Genomic DNA, 19,711 nt, shown 5'->3' with positions numbered 1-19,711 from the left:
TACAAATTCATAAGTATCCGACCCCACAGATAAAAATTCAAAAGTATCCGACCCCACAGATTAAGAGGTACCCCACCCCACATCACCCAGACATTTTAGAGATAAAAATAAATAATAAAAAACTCGAACTTTCTATCAAATCTCCATGGTTCAATGGTAGAATGTCTGTCTATTGCGCCAGCGACCCTGGTTCGATTCCCGAGTCTGACCTGAAAAATTTTTAATTAAAATTAAATCTCTAACCGAGCCCAGTTACCCCAATGGGTGGGTTGTGGTAATATAAAGTTCCTTTTAAGCTAAAATCTGACGATAACGAAAGCGAAAACTCCGGCCACAAGTACTACTACTACTACTACTACTACGGCTCGGGTCAAACTAAGAGCCTATCGTATACTACGATATGGCTAAAAACGGATTTATGTACTAAGAACGTTGGATCGTAGCTTTAGCCTGTTGTACCATACTCGCATACTTTATTGAGAAACTTCGTCTGCTTATATTTTGACTCCACCTACAAATTCTGTATATAGCGACTTCTAGAGATCGAAAATGTCATTCTTATCTCTATTTTCGTGGTTAAGTGTTTTTTACCGTAATTGCGCCAGTGGTAAAAAAGCAAAGTGGACAACAATAACTCCCGATTTAGTGGAATTAAGTTTTAAAGTTTAGAATCTAAGTAATTGATGTTGAACAAAAACTAGATACTTCAACAAGTTGGGAAAACCAAAATATTACCTCTCCGTGTCAAGAAGATTATATAAACTTAAGTATCCAATGAAAACGTTATTATGTTTCTGAGTTGGGGTTTCCCATTTTTGTTGTTGTTTTGAAAAATATATCGCAATGCACGGGCCTTGATAGATATAGGAGGCAATGAATGAAATATATCGCAATGCACGGGCCTTGATAGATATAGGAGGCAATGAATGAAATATATCACAATGCACGGGCCTTGATAGATATAGGAGGCAATGAATGAAACATATCACAAGGCACGGGCCTTGATAGATATAGGAGGCAATGAAGGAAATAAATCGCATGCACGGGCCTTGGTAGATATAGGAGGCAATGATAATCTCTCTCTTTGCACGAGAGGTTTATCTTTAATATTTAAATAAATATAATTATTTTTAATTATTTTAATCTTCAATAATTAACATTAATAATAGTTAAATCGTTTAAAATAAAGTTATACCTATTATCATCTCAAACTTTGCTAATATAGACGTTTAAAGTGAAGGGTACCCCTCTTGCCCGCTTTTTTCAAATTTGGGGTATATATACGATTCGTTTCCATTATAATAGTAAGGAAAAAGCGCAATTGCGAAAACCTTTGGTGGAGATCCCACCTTAGGGAGGCTAGACGTTTCTCGTAACCCTAGCTGATCGCCGCGTATATCCTAAAACCAAACGATGATAATGGAGTAGAAGCCAATGATACAGATTGGTGTCTATGTGGAATAGACGGAAGACCAGTGGATGGTGGTGTCAGAAGCCAGTGTAAGTGCAGACTGGTGTCTATGTGGGATTGACAAAGAACAGAAAATGGTGGTAATTAGAAGCCAGTAAGAACAGCCTGCTGTCCGTGTGGGATGGACAAAGACCAGAAGATGGTGGTGTGAGAACTCAAGTAGAGGAGTGACTGTGAAAGCAGTTCGGAAATGGCGAACACGTTTGCTCCGATACGCAAACTGCGAACGCGGTCACGTGGGTGTAACAACGGACAGACAGACACACAGACACACACACAGACACACACACAGACAGACACACACACAGACAGACACACACACAGACACGGCCGTTACAGAACCTCTCCTGGACTACGTCACACGGAGAGGTAAAAATGAAACATCAATTATTTATATTCTTAACTTTAAAACTTAATTCCACTAAATCGGGAGTTATATCGCATTGTTGTCCACTTTGCTTTTTTACCACTGGCGCAATATCGGATAAAAATATTTAACCACGAAAATAGAGATAAGAATGACATTTTCGATCTCTAGAAGTCGCTATATACAGAATTTGTGGGTGGAGTCAAAATATAAGCAGACGAAGTTTCTCAATAAAGTATGGGAGGATGGGTAGTGAATTTGCTACGTTCAACGTTCTTCTTATATAAATCCGTTAATTAATATTACTAATATAATACCCCTTTAGACTTAATTGATTTTTATTCAGTATATTATTGATTAAATACGTTGGGAACCATTATAAAACACCCCTGGCGTTATGGGTACACAATAATAATTGGTTCAGGTCTATACAACTTTCCCATTTTCGTTCAATTCCTCATATTTCGGTTGTGTTTTGATTGATCTGCAAAGCTTGATTATTCTCGCCATTGGTAATTCGACGAGTAATGCCAGAAAGAAAGATAAAATATCCAACAAAGCAAGATATCCGAAGAAATCTCTGAACTGAAAAATTAAGAACATATTAGCCGGGTCCAATCATAACCATATTTATACCTCTTCCTATTGTTTCAACACGAAAAAAATTCTGCTAACACTATTTTCATCGTGATTGATGTACTTGATTCAGCTTGGATGGATCAAGGAGAATAGAGGTAAGAGGGAGTGGAAAAGAGGATGGGCGACCTGTGGCAATCAAAGACTCCCATTGAGCACGCTCCTACCCTTTGGTAAGCGATTGTTATGTGCTGGCGTGTAGCACCATTGTATGACAACAAGCTCCTTGTTTTAAAACAAAGGGTGGCTCCGTTGGTTCCCTTAAAGATAATTTTTCAACTACACAGTGGCTAAGCTTGGTAAAGGTTAGTTTAGCCAAAGTCAGGAACCAATCAGACCTGATGCACTAGGTCTGATTGGTTCCCGCCTTTGGAAAGATAAAATTCGTGTCCAGAAAGCTAGCCGGAATGCTAGGGGTGGTAATGGAGCCACCTGTTGCTTTAAGAGACAGAGGACACCCCACCAAAACTCTGAGAATGCTGATAGGACTTGCCAGCAACCTTGCTTTTTGGGGCCTGAGATTACACAAGTACGATAATGGATCAACCCCCCTTCTATATGTGCTCACTCTTTATTTAACATTGAAGATGCTTATTGGAGGTTGCCAATATTTGACTATCGTTTTAAAGCTAGACCCTAGACCTAAAGGATCTTGGATTAATTTGTTCGAATGTTCTTACCAATGTACCATAACTAAAGTGATTAGGCGTGTCAGTCTCAACCTTGTACACCGTTATTACAATAGGATGAACCCTTACAAAAATCTTCTTAAGAGTTCTAAAGGAATTTCTTTGGAACCCTACGGAGCCCTTGGGAACATTTTCTAAAGAAACTATTTCCAAAGACTTCCATGGAATTTCCTAAAGAATTCTTGAGATAAATTTCCAAAGAATCTCTTGGGATTATATTCTAAAGAAATTATTTTGGAATTCTAGAGATAAATTTCCAAAGAATGTCTTGGGATTATTTTCTGAAGACGTTCTTTAGGAATTCTAGAGATAAATTTCCAAAGAATGGCTTGGGACCATTTTCTAAAGAAATTCTTTTGGAATTCTAAAGATGAATTTCCATAGAATGTCTTGGGATTAATTTCTAAAGAAATTCTTTAGGAATTCTAGAGATAAATTTCCTAAGAGGTCTTGGGATTTTTTTCGAAAGAAATTCTTTAGGAATTCTAGAGATAAATTTCCAAAGAATGTCTTGGGATTACTTTCTAAGGAAATTCTTTAGGAATTCTAGAGATAAATTTCCAAAGAATTTCTTGGTATTATTTTCTGAAGAAATTCTTTAGGAATTCTAGGGATAAATTTCCAAAGTAGGTCTAGGGTTGTTTTCCAAAGAAGTTCTTTAGAAATTCTTGAGATAAATTTCCAAAGAATGTCTAGGGAATATTTTCCAACGAAATTCTTTAGAATTCTTGAGATCAATTTCCAAAGAAGGTCCATGGTTTATTTCCAAAAGAAACTCGTTAGGAATTATTGAGATAAATGTCCAATGAAGCTCTAGGGTTGGTTTTCCAGAGAAGATCTAGGGTTTATCTTCCAACGAAATTCGTTTGGAATTCAAGAGATTAATTTCCAAAGAAGGTTTATTTTCCAACGAAATTCGTTTGGAATTCAAGAGATTAATTTCCAAAGAAGGTTTATTTTCCAACGAAATTCGTTTGGAATTCAAGAGATTAATTTCCAAAGAAGGTTTATTTTCCAACGAAATTAGTTACGAATTTTAGAGATGAATTTCAAAGGGCCAGATATATTCCAATTATGCTTTACATATAATTATCTCAAAATATTTTTACCCAAATTGTTTAGCTAAAGTTTTCCTCGATAGACATTAACTTGATGGTTAAAAAAAATTAAAAACGTTTCACGAAGGCTTGTCCCGTAGCTAAGGCTAGGCAAGCCCTGAAATGGAATGTTATATTTACCTATTTTTTTATTATATTTTTTTTTGCCTTCAATAATCCTTGAGGTGTTTATGTAAAGGATAAAATAGATTAAAAGTAAAGTAAGAGTAATTAAAATCGTTATGTTTAGATTTACAGGGAATCTAAGCTGTCAGTCGGAATTTTTGCTTAATTCTCTTATGGCATGTTTTATCTTTATTTCGAGCGTAATTAGAGTCCAAAATAAATATTTTTTAAAAAACATTGTAGAGGAAATTAGGTTAAACGCGTTTCTGATACTCGAAAAACTCTCAGTGAATATACATTATTAAATTTAACAACGACGTCTGTATCTACTGCTTGGCCGTTAAAGCCTCCAAAACCCACTTAGTACCCCATACAATTGCACAAGGTTTAAAACTTTCTGCCGTTTACGGATGTTTTTAAGTCGATTAAATGTCTGACTTTTAAAGCAACTTCCCTCTCTATAAGGGGTGTAGTTCAGCATATAAGAACTACACTTCCTGTATTGGGATATGGTTCTGCATGTAAGAACTATCCTCGTTTCAAGTGGCTAAATTAGTTTACCCACTTCTCTATATATTTCCCAATAAAATTCCAAAGATATTTCCCATGAAAATTCCAAAGATATTTCCCAAGAAAATTCCAAAGATATTTCCCAAGAAAATTCCAAAGATATTTCCCAAGAAAATTCCAAAGATGTTTCCCAAGAAAATTCCAAAGATATTTCCCAAAAACATTCCAAAGATATTTCCCAAGAACATTCCAAAGATATTTCCCAAGAAAATTCCAAAGATATTTCCCAAGAAAGTTCCAAAGATATTTCCCAAAAAAATTCCAAAGATATTTCCCAAGAAAATTCCAAAGAGAAAATTCCAAAGTAATTTCCAAAGAAAAAGAGGCCAATATTCCCCAATTTCCTAAAGAACGCCTTAAGGATTTTCAAAGAAATTTCCCAAGGAATTTTCTTAAGAGTTCTTAAGAAGATTTTTGTAAGGGAATCAAGTAGGTACAATATGTCAGCCGGCTTAAAGGAACCCAAACTTTCAAGGAAATAAGGGCATCAGCTGAGCCTGCATGGAAAGAAAATAATAATTTATTTTTAAGCTTGACCGTTCCCGGGCTTGATAGTGCTCAGAATTCTTCTCTGGTTAAAGTTAGTTAACAATATTCATAAAGTATTTATCTTTATTAATATTGTTTAAACCTCCATTCGGAAATCAAGGGAGATACTGTTCAATTATAAAAAACTATATACTGTATATGGGAAGTCATTTGAAATGATGAAAACAAAAGTCATTCGACTACACTGAATTGGTGAAGTTCGTGGATTTTAGAAATTCGTTGTTGACGTACTTACTAATATAAATACAAATATAAAAGTTTATCTTTCATTCACGCGAATCTTTTATACCTCTGATTAAACTTATCGTGAACATTTTTGGCGAAAATCTAGGTATTATACAATGATTCAGACTTTTTCGATCACTATTCACCCACCAATTTGTCAATCATAAAATACTTACATCCGTGATTTGTTGAACAAGCAAAAATGACCCAAGCGACTCCAGTGGCCCATATACTCCTCGAAAATGTATTAAACAGCGTGTTTATAATTGGTCCATGGTCAAGAAAGTAAAGAATATAGACAGGTAGAAGAAGAGCGAAACAAGAGAGTGTCCATCCTGACAGCATTTGCTTCTGGTAATTTAAAAGAGACGTTAACAGTCTAAAACAATTCTTCATTTATCGCATCGAAGGATAACTTTGTGAACTTAATTCTGGTATAGTAGAATACATTACTAAATAAATTAATGCTTCAAGTAGAAAATATGTTAAATTGCACTTGTTCCAAGTTCGGATTCTACTTTCAGGATAATAGTAAATGCGTTAACTTACTCTGCTCAGTTTGTTCCCAGATTGTTCAACAAATAACAAAACATATCCTAACAAAGACCCAATAATGTACGTTGGAATACGATATTGTGGTTTAATGTAAACAGTATCAAAGTAATTATGCGCTCTAAAAAGGAAATTAAAAAGTAGATCAAAATACTGAGATATTTTGGCAATATTTAAAAAACCGTTTATGCAAAAAATTTATTTGACTTTGGCTTGTTAGATCCCTTTTCATATAACTAATATTAGGTTTTGTGGGGATTCGTGTATTGAGGCAGAAATAGTGTCTGCGGTTTGAACAACTTGTTTTTTTTTTGAAACGGACCCCGGGTATGTAGATCAGACCAACACCTTCCTTTGTGGACTACCCCAATACTGCCAACGGATGACTTCACCATACAAAATTATAGACCTCTAATACAGGACCAGGGGTAAATAACGAAAGGAGTTAGAGACGCTAGCTTCCGTAGTGTAGAATACAGTGGGACTTTCAAACGTAGACACAGAAAAGAGAAAACGCCTCGGTCGCGCCGTCTATAATTCAAAATAAGTATGATATTTTCCAACCAATAGCGTGGCAGCAAAGTTTCGAAAGTCATGCTGGGATATCGATTTCCTCCTGTCTGCTAGTTTTCGTCTGCTACTTTCGTCTGCTAGTGTTCGTCTGCTTACGACTAAGTGACAATTAGGCTTAGAGTAAAGTTTATTCATTAAGGTGCACTTGAATTAGAAACATGCAATCTTAAAGTTGGTAAATTCCTTTTTCGATAATGAAATGGAATTAAAGTCGTTTTTGCATCCTTCAATACAGTTTTAGTTGTTTTAATTTCTTTAGTCACAGATACAGTCGATGATCCTGATCCCACAGTTCCCACTGGCACTGACTCGGAAAAATCACTAAGCCTTAGCTCACTGGGCCGACTCTGTAACCGCGCACTTACGGCAAAATGTTTGAACACATTTTGAGGATTTCCCCGGCTTCAAATTGCAAATTGTTGACTTACCTTTCTTCTTTAAATCGCTGTTTACTCGCGATTGAATATAATAACTATATTGGGTTGATTTATGAGACGACTTCACAACATCGACACCCGCCATTTTACTTTACCCAGAATACCTTGCGGTGCGAGATTTTAAGGCAAAACTTTTAAGGTTCTGGTCTTATTTACAATACAGTTCCAAAGATGGCACTACGTTAGTTACAAATTCTATGACGTTTCAAGGTCCCACTGTATTCTACACTACGGAAGCTAGCGTCTCTAACTCCTTTCGTTATTTACCCCTGACAGGACGTAAATAAATACGTTTTGGACTTAGGGTTTTATGTATGTAAAGGAAAAGGTACAAAAGGTGTATTGGTGAATATGACTAAATGGAACAAAATATTTTAAAGCACAGTCCTACGATTAGCCTTAAAACTAAGGCCTCAAATTGCAAACTCTAATCTGTTTGGTAAACACCACGACGTATCTACCATCTTGCTGGAGGCGCTGTGGAAGACGACTGTCCGTGTCTTGCAATACATTTGCAAGCACTAAACTTAGTAATGACGCGGGATGTCCAAGTAAATGTCTCCAGTGGTATTTTCATCGAAGAATAAGGGCCCACTAATTCGGTTTCCAAGTGTTCCCACCCAAACATCTACCTTCCATAGCATTTGATCGTAATGGTGTCGAAAACAGTTAGGATTTCTTTGGGTCCAGTGATGTACGTCATGCCGGTTTACCAAACCATCCCTGTGAAATGTATAGCTTCGTCAGAAAACAGTACCTTTCTGAAAAATAATGGATCGTCTTCATTTAGATCACGCATGGTAAGACAAAGGTCTTGCCGTCTTATGTAATCCTTGTCCGTTAAAGCTTGATGAAGGTGGATATTTATAGTGCCTCCAGCACGATGGTAGACACACCGAACATTTACGTTGAGGTGTTTACCAAACAGATTAGAGGTTGAAATTTGAGGCCTAAGTTCTAAGGCAAATAGTAGGACTGTCCTTAAACACCCTGTAGTTGAGGTCTATAATATATTGTTGTGACGTCATCCGATTTCAGGATCTTTTCCTCATTGTATATGGCTTCATACAGAAGTACTTTGTTGAACTGGTAGCTTTGTAGGCCTTTTTAAGGTCATCGGGTCCATGCATGATGTTCCGTTTTAACCCCAATATTAAGCAGACGATACTACGCCCCTCCTTTCGGAAACGGTCCTTAAACCTCTAACTATAAGTGTTGAACCTACTTGCGAGCGTTTGACGATATGTCAATCAACAGTCCGGAAATATTTCGTCTATTATTTATGTAGCCTGTCGGTTGGAAACCGTTGTTCCAGGATACAGAAATTGTAGTGAACCATGAAGCAAATATTATCGTAAGAGCGATAACAAAACCAATTTTTCTTTTGAACGTCTTGGAGCTATGGTAAATACGCGCCACTAAAACCACAAGTATTGAAGCATCTTCAAAAACAAGGGAACAAACCTTTTTAAGTATATTAAAAACAATGGAGCAATTACAAAGAATTGGATGTCACAGCAAATGTACCATCCCCAACCTAAGCACTGAAAAGGTAAATAATTCATCAGGATATATGAAACCAGCGTAGTGAAATAGGTTAAATGGCTTGTTTCTATTCCATGAATTACAATACGTTTCTCATAAACTCTACAAAACTAGTCCTGACCGACTTATACCAAGTATTCTGTCAGGGGCGTGCCAACCTTTTTAGTGGAGCGGGGGCAGAATCCATAATGGTAGAGAAAGTTGTGTAAAATATTTTGCACTAGCGTTATTAACCTTTAGCGATCTTAACCTCTCTACAAAATTATACAAGATCAAAAATCATTTTGCAATACTCCAATGTTCTAAGGTTGTACAGGACCCAACAATGATCTAAGGCTATATAGTGTCTCGCATACGCTATAAAGTTACGAAGAGTGCCACACAAGCTTGAGAAATGCCCATGAAATCACGTGCATCACACTAAATAACTAGCTAAGTAACTGGGTTACAACGCATAACACCCTTGGTTATTACATAAGGGCACGCAGTAAAAATTGAAGAACTTCAAATATTTTATTTATAAGTATTACAAACATGTTAATGATATATTTTCTCAATCTATTCCAAAAACTGACTTCCTCTCACTTGATCTCGAGACAAACTCTTTAAGTACATCATCTAAATTCAACTGAGACGTGCGTTTCTCGTGAACGTTTAGAAGCAAAAGGTGCGTCAACCTTTTTTGAGTCATTTTTGATCGCATATACGTTTTTAATCGTCGAAGACTGCTGAATGACCTCTCGCCAGATGCAGACGATGCTGGGACAGTCAGCAACAATTGAAGAAATATAGTTACTTGATCCATAAGAACTTTAACAGTTTCTGGCTGTTCAGCAAGTAGTTTTGATATTTCCAAAGGCGTTTCAAGCTTCCTATCACTTCTTTGAGTTAGACTTGCTAACATCAATAGCTGTGCTGATAATTTTTCCACTTCAAAGTCGGATTCGTGAAGTCCTAGCTTTTCTTTGAGTTCGTCGAGCGTAATGGGTTTACTTTGGCACGCATTTGATAAAATCTCTTCCATAGCTAACAACCTATCCATACCAGGTTGTTTAAAACGACGACTAATTTCCGAAGTAAGCAAATCTAACACTTCATAATAACTTTTCCGAAGTCGTGATTTATTATCCAATTGAACGGCATGTGTTGGATTAGAAGTTTGTTCGTAACGGCGTGGTACCTTTTTGGTTCGCTTGGGAAAAATTTCATCCTCCACCTCAAGAGACAGCTCTTGTGCTTTCTGACCGGAAGAACTCCACAAAGTCTCAAATTCTTCTTCCGTTCTAATTCTATTCAGTGTTTCTTCTAGAATTTCTGCTGAACGCTTTGCTCCAGTGACTGTGTAATTAGGATTCTGCAAAGCCATTGCTAATTGTTCACATGGCTCAAAAACGGCAACTGCTACATTGATCATCAGAAGAGTGTTTCTTTTCTTCATCATAGTTTTATATCCATTTAGAACTGCTCGACGATCATCACGAAGACGGCCCTTTTCATCCAGAAGACTGTCAATTGTCTCTTGAATTCTCTTGTAATTTGAAATAAATCTCTTAATCGATTTTACACGTACGGACCATCGTGTGGGGCAAAGCGCCAAAAGATTCTGTGGAGTTTGCTGAGAAGCAGCTTCAGCGTCATCGCAAGGATCAATGACCATATTTAGGTACAAATTTTTTCTTTTGGACGATTCTAATATAATATTGGAAACATCTTTCACAAGGTTCATAGCTTCGCATATCAAAGAACATTTTCGAGCAATTTCTTGCAGCGCCAAATCAAGAGCGTGATTGCTGCAGTGCACATAGATAGATTTGGGTTGTTCTTCTGAAATTCGACTTTGAACACCTTTGAATTGGCCTGACATATTGGCCGCTCCGTCAAAACAGTGACCTCTCAATTTGTCCATACTGAATCCCAATCGCAGTAACATATCTTTAATGCATAAAAATAGATCTTCGCCGGTCGACGTAGGTGGCTTATACATTCCTATGAACGTTTCTCTGATTTGTAAGGTTTCACTACATGTCCATCTCAAGCAAAAACAGAATTGTTCATCACCAGAAACGTCGGTAGTACCATCCGCGATGACTGCTATAAATGGGCTTACTTTTATTTCTGCTACGAGCTCACGTTGTAATGAATGCGCCATAATTTCCAGTATTTCATTTTGAATTTTACCATCCAAGAAATTATTTCTTTTAGCTAGCCAAGCCTTTAAAAAAGGCATATCCTCACTTCTTTCTTCCATTAGTTTAAGGAGATTACCACTTTCGTTTGAGCCTCCGTGTCCCCGTAATGCCTGTCCTGTACGAGCTAAATATCTAATGGAACTCACCACCGTGCGCATAGCTTTTCTGTTTTGAATTTTTTGCTCGAGAGATTGCTTGCTCATCAGTTCAACGACAGATTTGTTCCCCTCTTTCTTTAAAATGATAGAGCTGGAAATGTTGTGTAAATCGCTTTTCTCGTGCATTCGAAATCTTTCGAGACCTTTCTTCCAATTTCTAAAACCAGTGTGTGTAAAAGCTGTTTCGAAAATATGCGTTGATGGAACTTGCATACTTAACGACTTAACGCATATGTTGCACAAAACAAAGTCACTCGTTCTATCATAATAAATCCACGGGAATTGTTCAAACCAAGAGTATACGAATGATCTTCCATTTGGATCCTTTGGAAATGAAAAGTTTGAAGAAGGCATACTTTTATCACTTATATCTGGTGGTAGTCCGCCTTGAAGCTTTGATTTCGTATTGCTTTGAATTGTTACTGCATCTTGTTTATTATTTGTATATCTAGAATCACTGGAGTGACTGGATGTTGAAGCTCCAAGGTTTTCTTCAGCTTTTGCATTTTCTACATTTGTTAAAGTTTCTTGTGTAACAGTGTCTAAATGATTTATATCGGTGACTTTTAGTTTCGTCTTACTATCATGGAACCATGAATCCAGGGAAGTTTGTTTGTCTCGTTTTCGAGACATTTTAGAAGAACAGACCAAAGTTACGTTTTGCTTTTATTTCAGTCGCGATGACTAATACACATAAAAACCAACAAAACATTCATAGCTTGGAGCAGTCCATTTCGGTTTGCCCCGTATCATGGGGGTGGAGACACAAAAAAAAAATACTTTACACTAAGGGCTAAATTCACTAAAACTATATATTTTTCCCCTGTAAGAATAAAAGGGAGGCATACGTCAAATAAGTGTGAACATTTTTACATTCAGAATAAATAGGATATGTAATCCCTAGTGATACCAATCAATTAGGTTAATTGTACGCTGGGAAATGAAAAAAATCGCTTACAATGAAATTTTGTACTATTCAGACTCGGTAACCAGAGCGGGGGCGGCGCCCCCGCAGGAAATTTAGAGCGGGGGCCTTCGCCCCCGCTGCCCCCGTGGTTGGCACGCCCCTGTATTCTGTCTTAACCTTTTCGATATTGCAGTGGAGTGCTTTTACAATGCCTATTATCGTTGCCAAACTCATAGACTAGGATTCAAGTTTTCGTTATTAATTACTTGCTGTTCCATTGGATTAATATTGGAGATGTAAATCAAACTCTGCCACCAGTTATTATAGCATACTTCCCTCTGATGCTCGAGATAATTCCAATTTGCCGTAGTTCCAAAAAGTGGTGCACATGGCAATGCGTTGAAGCAAAATAGAACCATCATGAGCGCCGGTGTCAACCTGTAAATTACAAGCTCAAAAATTATTTGGCAATACTCCCTGTGGTTTCCAATGTGTTAAGGTAGTACAGCACTGAATAATTGCTCAGAAGAAGGGTATAAAATGTGTAAAAGTATGCCTACGTCGGAAATGCCAAGCCAATCCCAAGTTTCATGGTCTGAGAGACCACTTTTAGGAAGTATTTTACTGTTAAAATGATTATGAAAGCCATTTCGTGATTTTGAATTGGAAATATTTCTTAATTTTACCTCATATATCTGAGAATGTACAGTTTGAAAATATTCCATTTTGAATCTTTTACGGTTTGTTCTTTCAAGAAAAGGTACGAAGTAAGAAATCCACTGGCAAAGGGAAAACCATTAATGAAAATCGAACGCTAAATTATGTAAAATTAATATTAACTCATACCTCATTAAGAAGAAAGTATCAATAGAGAAGCTTCCGTGCGTAATCACACTAAAATGTGGCATAAATGACTTAATATACATGTCGGGTGCGTTGTCTGAAAATTATAGAAAATTATTTTCAGTTATGTCAGGGATAGATTTAATTTTAGAAGTAGGAATGGAGAACAGAGTTATGTATGCGCGCGTCAAAGTCCCGGACCCCCTTCCACGGGACGGGGGGTATGAAAGAAGAAGCGGGTCATAGCGAAAGAGGTAAAAAGGAATTACGTATTTTTCGAAGTCCCCATCAGTAACGTCATCAAAATGTAGTTTAAATGAGCCAATAAGATAAACATGTTGGGGGTGGGGCTCTATACTGGGCTATGAGTCGGACTGTCGTAAATACTAACCGTTCTCCATTCCTATTTCTAAAATTAAATCTATCTCTGGTTATATAATAAACAGTTTAAACGTACCCATTGAAGTGAAACCAAAAATGAGCGTATGACAAATTATAACCCAGGCCATGGTAATTGCGCGAATTCCGTGTAAGCAACTGAGATCACCAGGCCTACTTGATGTGTCGAAGATGATACTTGTATTCTTTATTACGGAGAAACATCGCATGATTTCTAAAATTGGGTTAACAATTTTAAACGTTATAAATAAGTTGAGGAACAAAAATCTTTCACGAGAGAAGAAATTGTTCAAATTTCCTAAATCAATATTGCGATTATTTTCAAAATTAAACCCAGTTTACCTGTAAAGACTTTTTTACCCCCAGATTTTTTGACTGAGCTTTGTTGTTTCGACACGTGTTCTAGAAGTTTCGAAGAACTAGACTTTACATCATCAGGAGTTGAATTAACGGAAATATTAGGGAGCGTCTTAAGTTCAATATTACAGGATTGGCTTAGTTTGAAATCCTCAAATGTACCCACGATCAGTATAGCAAACAGGAAAAGTAGAAGAAACCTGGAAAGTGAGAATAAAGAAGAAGAAAGATGTCTTTGAATAATTTAACGTAGAGTCTTATTAATAATTTATTTACTACTACTACCACTACTACTTTTACTACTATTACTACTATTACTACTATTATCCTGTAGTATAATTTGAATTTTGTGTTTTTTGTATCATCCAAACTGTGTATAATCCCGTGAGTTGTTAACCAACTTTTATTATGCACAATAAACTTCTCTTTCATTCATTCATTCATTACTACTATTACTACTATTACTAAGGGGGGACGTGTCCCAAGGATGATAGGGGGTGGATACGAATTCTGAGAGAAATACGCGCCGTAACTCCGGACGAGATTGGGTCTGGTGGGACGCTAAAAATGGGGAAGGAATACTCGGGACGAAAGGCAGGTGGGCTACCTCAGAACTAGACCCTACTTAGCGCCATCGTCTTGGCCTAATTTTGCATGCATATTGCCAAAGTCATTTTAAACTTTTTTCTCATAAATAAAACTTGCAATTGAAACATTAAATTTTATAGACAGTTAATATTTAATAATTATTGTTTCGAAATTGTTCCTAAAATAATAGTACACGTAGTTGACGCTGCAATTGAGAAACGCCGGTAGGGATTTATTTGAACGCGCTGGGCGTCAGCTAGAGTTCTTTCTTCCGCTTTCAAGACACGAGAGAGAGAACCGAGAGTATCGCCCATTATTTAATTGTCGATGAAAGCCTGAAAATTTTTTTCGGGCCTTGGCCATTTTTTAACATGGGTTAATTTTTACGTTTTGATGGTTGTTCCTCATTGAATATTATCAGAAGTAATATAGTAGGCAAGTTTCCCAGAGTGTTATTAAACACGGTGCATGGGGTATATAAATTTATATTAAAATGTATTACTTCTGATATTATTGATCTTTATTATGTTCTGAACTGCAGAAATTTAGTGGGAATAGCTTTGATGCTCGTAAAGTAGTCGAATTTATTCGACAATATGAGTTCATTTATAATCCAAAACAAATCATTCCTATCATTATGTACCGCTTTGTACGTCCTCTAGTGTTTCAAAGGTAGTCGGCCCGACTGGTTGGGTGGTGTGAACGAGTGACCTGACTAGACTAAATCGGGTGACAAGTCGGCCTGACAAGTCTATGATTTGTCAGCTGACTAAAGTTGGGTAATGTGAACGGGCCTTCTGACTTGACCTAACTAACCCTAACCTACATTCTTCTATCCCAAACGAACCAAACCTAGCCTGGAGAAACTTAGGTGCAAATATTTGGTAAGCGACTGATTTCAAGTTAAAATATTTTGAAAAACGTGAAAAATTAATTTGGAATCAACTCAATTTAAGCAATTTATTCTCCTACAGTATTTAATGGAATGGTTTATAAAACAATTTTCCAAACTTAACTGGAAGCGCATTTACCTAACCACATCATTCAAATAACCGTGTATTTCTCATTTAAAATTGAGTTTGCGAATCGATAATGGCCCAAGGTATGTGGATCCCAAAAATAACGTATCTTTTAAAAGATTATTTTCAAAGATAAACGTTAGACGCTTCCACGATAAAACGGATAAAACTCCAGCATCCTCTGCACAGGTGTAGTCATAGTCCTAAATGGACCAGCATAAAAAGGATGCATTAAGACAGGGGAAAATGATCTTAGAGGAATATGTTAATACAATTTTCTTCCTCTTCTCACCTTACTATCATCAGTGCTCACTTAACTTTTGAGTGACCTTGATTTACTAAAATACTATCGCTCCTCCAAAGAATGGATTATGTACCCATAAAGGGTCCAGTTTCCCTTTCACCTTTACGGTTTTTAAGATACTAGAAGAAAAGACACCTGGTGTGGTTCGTCAGCCCATCGAGACGTCTTAGTTACGTTATGCAAGGATTATTTAAAATAAAAATTTTAAATAATCCTTGCTTTATGGGACACCATTTTAAAATTCAGTCGAAATGTATACGATACAATACTGCGAAATGTGTTTTTTTATTTTTTCAGGCTTTGTTCCTCAATCTACCAAATATTTCATTAACTTAATAGGTCAGAAAATTAAATATTGAAATATTTCAAGTATTCTTTAATGGCTGCAGGGAAATTTTGGAATATAATTATCTTTATCTTTAATTTTAAGTAAAAGTTCTTACTGACTGACTGACAGTCAAAGCCCAGCTCGACAGGGGCGTGCCAACATGAGCCAACATTTTTTACTTTAGCGGGGACAAATGGCTGCCTAATGTTTAAGTCCCATAGAGTTGAAAATTTGAGCGGGGGCCTTTGCCCCCGCTGCCCCCGTAGTTGGCACGCCCATGCAGCTCGAAGACAAACTGCTCTCCCTAAGAAGCTGAACACCAGTTTCGCTAGGACCCTAATTTACTCATTAGTCTTTAGTAGTTAAAAGATTTAATCGGAGAACTCATTGTTCAAAGCTATGCAGCGAAATGAGTGACATAACAGAGAAAAATGCCAGTAGGCCTAGTTGAAATAAAGGAAAATTTTATTATTGAAGAAGCTATGAAATGGAGTTTTGTCATATAGGAAAAATAGGTTTTTTTTCCTGTCTTGTACAATTCATGGGTCAACAAGACTATATAGGATAATTTTAGGACTAAAATTGTTCATGGTATGACTATTTTTGTGTTAAAATTTATAAAAATCAATTGAATTGGGAAAATAAAATTAAGGAACTTGGGAAATATTTAATTCGTTAGTGGACACGTGAAAGTACAGTAGATAGCAAAGACGCTAATATGCCAGTTGCCCAATAAAACAAAAGATAATTAGTCCCATACGTGGAGGGATAAGTACATTATATATTATACTAAAAACAACAAATATGTTGGAAAATGTATCTTGTTAAAAAATAGGTTTTAAAAAAGGGTTCCCTGCTATGGGTCAATGGTCAAAACATCAACCTTAAATTACCTTAAATAACAGATATTTTCTAGATTAGAAATAATTCAAAGCCACGCAGTTACTGCGTTATGATTTTCTATACATAGCCATTTGGCTGCGATGAGGTGACGTAGGGAGTCGAGTGTCAAAAGTCCACCGATATTTGTTGGGGTCCTTGAAATTATTCTTAAAGTAAGTTTCGATGGAATTTTTATAAGATGGTGTTGGTTGAATTGAGAAAAGGGTGAAGGCTCGAGGCGTAATCTTCAAAAGGATCATTGATTTTAAATTGAAAGTGTATAAAAGCGACCTTTAAAAATTTTCGACAAATTCACTTCACCCTAGCCAACTTTCTCTATATCCAAAAGTTTGGAAATTACAATTTTTTTCTCTAATTTTTCGTTTTCGAGGGACTTGGAGTCGCGTAATAGCATTTTCTGAGCTTGCCTATTGATTTTCTTTTACCATTTCACCAACTCCTTCAATTCTCTACTTTTCACCCTAAAGGCACTTTTACACTTTGATTTAAAAAGTAAGCGATAAAAAGGAACACAACGAAAGACTTGAGATTTCTAGGCGTAAGTGCTCCTTTAAGATCTTAAAAGTTAATGAAAACTTACTTTGTAGAGAAAGCATTGAAGATAAAACATAAGATGACAAAATGAATTTGCTGAAGTCCAGTATTCAAATTTTCAATATTAAAGACATACTTATAAAATATCTACTCGTCATCTATTTTATTTTTTTTTTACCAATATTCCACTTGAAGAAAATATTTTCCAACATGATTAATACTTGACTCTAGCTCTCAGTTGTGCAAGAAAATAGGCTCTTCAGGGATCTGTGAAGGTATAGGCCTAGTAGTGTATCATTTCGACTAAAATTGTTTTGATAGTTTGAAATAGTTGAAAATATGTAAAATAGGAACACGCCCTTCGATTTAATCGTGACTTCCCAACCTAAAAAAATTTAAAGTATTTCAAATGAGATGTGATTGCATTCGCTAATGCTCAATCACAAGAACCACTCTTAGATAATTTAAAAACTTCTCCTTTAAGGTTTCCATAGGAAAAATGAATGGGGATCGACATTGCTATTAAGATATTTTCACTATAGCCATCTAGCTTCAAAATAAATCGTAAAGGCCGCTTTTAACATGTTCAAAACGAGTAAATACAAATTAAGTCGTTTCAAATCTTGATTTCTCCAATGATTTATTTCTAGTTTGTTTTTGCCTGCAGAGGGTAAGCAGCATACCCCCTATACTATAGACTCGGCAAATATTCGCTGGTGACTCGCCGAATATAAGAACGCACCAGCTCTATTCGAAAACAAGGTAGCATTGATGGGCATGCACTTACGAATAAAAATGTTCAGGCGGTGACGAGGAAAAACCCTGAAAGTACCAAATCTAAAAGTCAAAGAAAAATAAAGGTCTATCCGGGTCTTTTCGCTAAAAAAAAAATCAGGAAAATGTTTCAAAGAAATACCTCGTTCAAACACACGTAAAAACAAGTCACGAAAATCAATATTTTCCTATTAGTTAATAGATAGGTGTGGTTGTGAGGGCATCTTAGTTTCGTAGTTCAATACCCATGTTTTCTAACACAGTACTAAAAGTAATATACGAGATAGATCATTTCGTTGTAGTTAAGAGGGAAAGACATGGGAGGGGGGCTTTTTGGCGCCTGCGCTGTAGTCTTTTTGTATCATGACCGTGCGCAGAGACGGAAATGTATCAACCCCCTTGTATGTGTCCATACTGCGGTTTGCCTCCCTCCTTTTTAGCCACATCGTATGATGAACATCTACGATGTGGGTCTTAGTTTGACCCGGCGTTTGTTGGCGGTGTTGGTGGTGGCGGCGGCGTCGTGAAAGAGAACTGCCTTATAGCGTTTTCCTTTGGGTCCTCGCGGAGCGCTCCCATGGAGGAATAAAACTAGGAGATCCTATTCTCCAAAAACAGTCTTCAACGAAGCTCAAAACTACTACTATCATTTTTATTGCTCCTTGGGATCGCTCCGCGAGGACCCAAAGGAAAACGCTATTAGAAAGTATAAAATTTTTCGATCGTCATTAAAGGGAGAGTGAATGGGAGAGAATTGTGGCGAGGTGATATTTTTCGTTCGTGTATTTTAAAAGGAAGGGAATTATAACAGTAAATTTAAGAATTGGATTTATTTGTTCTAGTAAAGTTAAACATTGAGAATTGTGTTTTACGTTTGCTCGATATATTTAAAGCGAGAGAGAGGATCCAATATGACATCATTGTTTTGCCATTTAAAGTCCTATAAATAAGTTAAAAAAAATTACCTATTTTATTATGAAAACTAAAATATTTTGTCTAAACTTTCTCCACCACTTTATTATGCATGGGCCTTGTATATCTCGTTGATAGTGTATGTTCAATCAGATTCCTAGTCAAATGCTTAGTAATTATATGATGGCTTCTTGTATGTATGAAAACCAACCTTCTTTTGTATATTTCCAGTTTGATGTGAACGTCGCACTCGAAATCTTATTTCCTCTCTAGTTTCTTAGTCGACCAATCAGAGATCAAGTTTATGAACTTATATCACTTCGCTTCCGAGTTCCGCCAGTATCCTCGATAATACCCATCAGTATATTTTGTCTGGACACGAAAAAGGTGGATTTCTTAAAAAGAGCAAAGACGAAAGAAAATCCAGAAAAACTGCAAAGACCAATAAAGATACAACTGGCAGTCTCTCGAGACTCGAGCTAAACCGCTTCAAAACTATAAGCCAGCATTTCTTTACATTAATGTTTCGAGCGACTATTTGTCGAGGCTCTACACAGTGGAGACAAAAGTTACTGAATTCTATCATTGAAAGTATAAGACCAAGAGTGTTAAGGAGTGATCTCCTTACCGGCATTGGGTAACTAAGGAAACTTTAAGGC

At 36.5% G+C, this 19,711-nt stretch overlaps 2 protein-coding genes and 1 long non-coding RNA gene across 3 annotated transcripts; all 3 read right to left on the bottom strand.

Annotated features, from left to right (window-relative positions):
* Positions 1-1,914: 1,914 nt before the first annotated feature.
* Positions 1,915-5,593, bottom strand: LOC149713588 (uncharacterized). Its single transcript, XM_089849334.1, has 3 exons — positions 5,588-5,593; positions 3,155-3,334; positions 1,915-2,423 (listed from the first exon to the last, which is right to left on the bottom strand). The coding sequence occupies exons 1-3, from the start codon at positions 5,591-5,593 to the stop codon at positions 2,265-2,267; spliced, it is 345 nt and encodes a 114-aa protein (XP_089705460.1). The 3' UTR covers positions 1,915-2,264.
* LOC149713586 (nose resistant to fluoxetine protein 6-like) lies at positions 5,359-14,291 on the bottom strand. Its single transcript, XM_089849333.1, has 10 exons — positions 13,676-14,291; positions 13,392-13,547; positions 12,938-13,031; positions 12,778-12,870; positions 12,358-12,529; positions 8,757-8,836; positions 8,518-8,691; positions 6,280-6,403; positions 5,907-6,081; positions 5,359-5,453 (listed from the first exon to the last, which is right to left on the bottom strand). The coding sequence occupies exons 2-10, from the start codon at positions 13,540-13,542 to the stop codon at positions 5,359-5,361; spliced, it is 1,158 nt and encodes a 385-aa protein (XP_089705459.1). The 5' UTR covers positions 13,543-13,547; positions 13,676-14,291.
* On the bottom strand, positions 6,965-7,564 carry LOC149713587 (uncharacterized). The gene is made up of 2 exons (XR_016369284.1): positions 7,284-7,564; positions 6,965-7,215 (listed from the first exon to the last, which is right to left on the bottom strand). It is a non-coding gene; the product is annotated as an uncharacterized LOC149713587 (long non-coding RNA).
* Positions 14,292-19,711: the final 5,420 nt, after the last annotated feature.

The sequence above is a fragment of the Phalangium opilio genome, unplaced genomic scaffold (genome assembly GCF_054372755.1).
Source record: "Phalangium opilio isolate 3A_F unplaced genomic scaffold, DU_Popi_V2 ptg000009l_1, whole genome shotgun sequence".
NCBI classification, from domain to species: Eukaryota; Metazoa; Arthropoda; class Arachnida; order Opiliones; family Phalangiidae; genus Phalangium; species Phalangium opilio.
The sequence above is the reverse complement of the archived record's forward strand: the minus strand, read 5'-3'. Positions and strand labels throughout refer to the sequence as shown.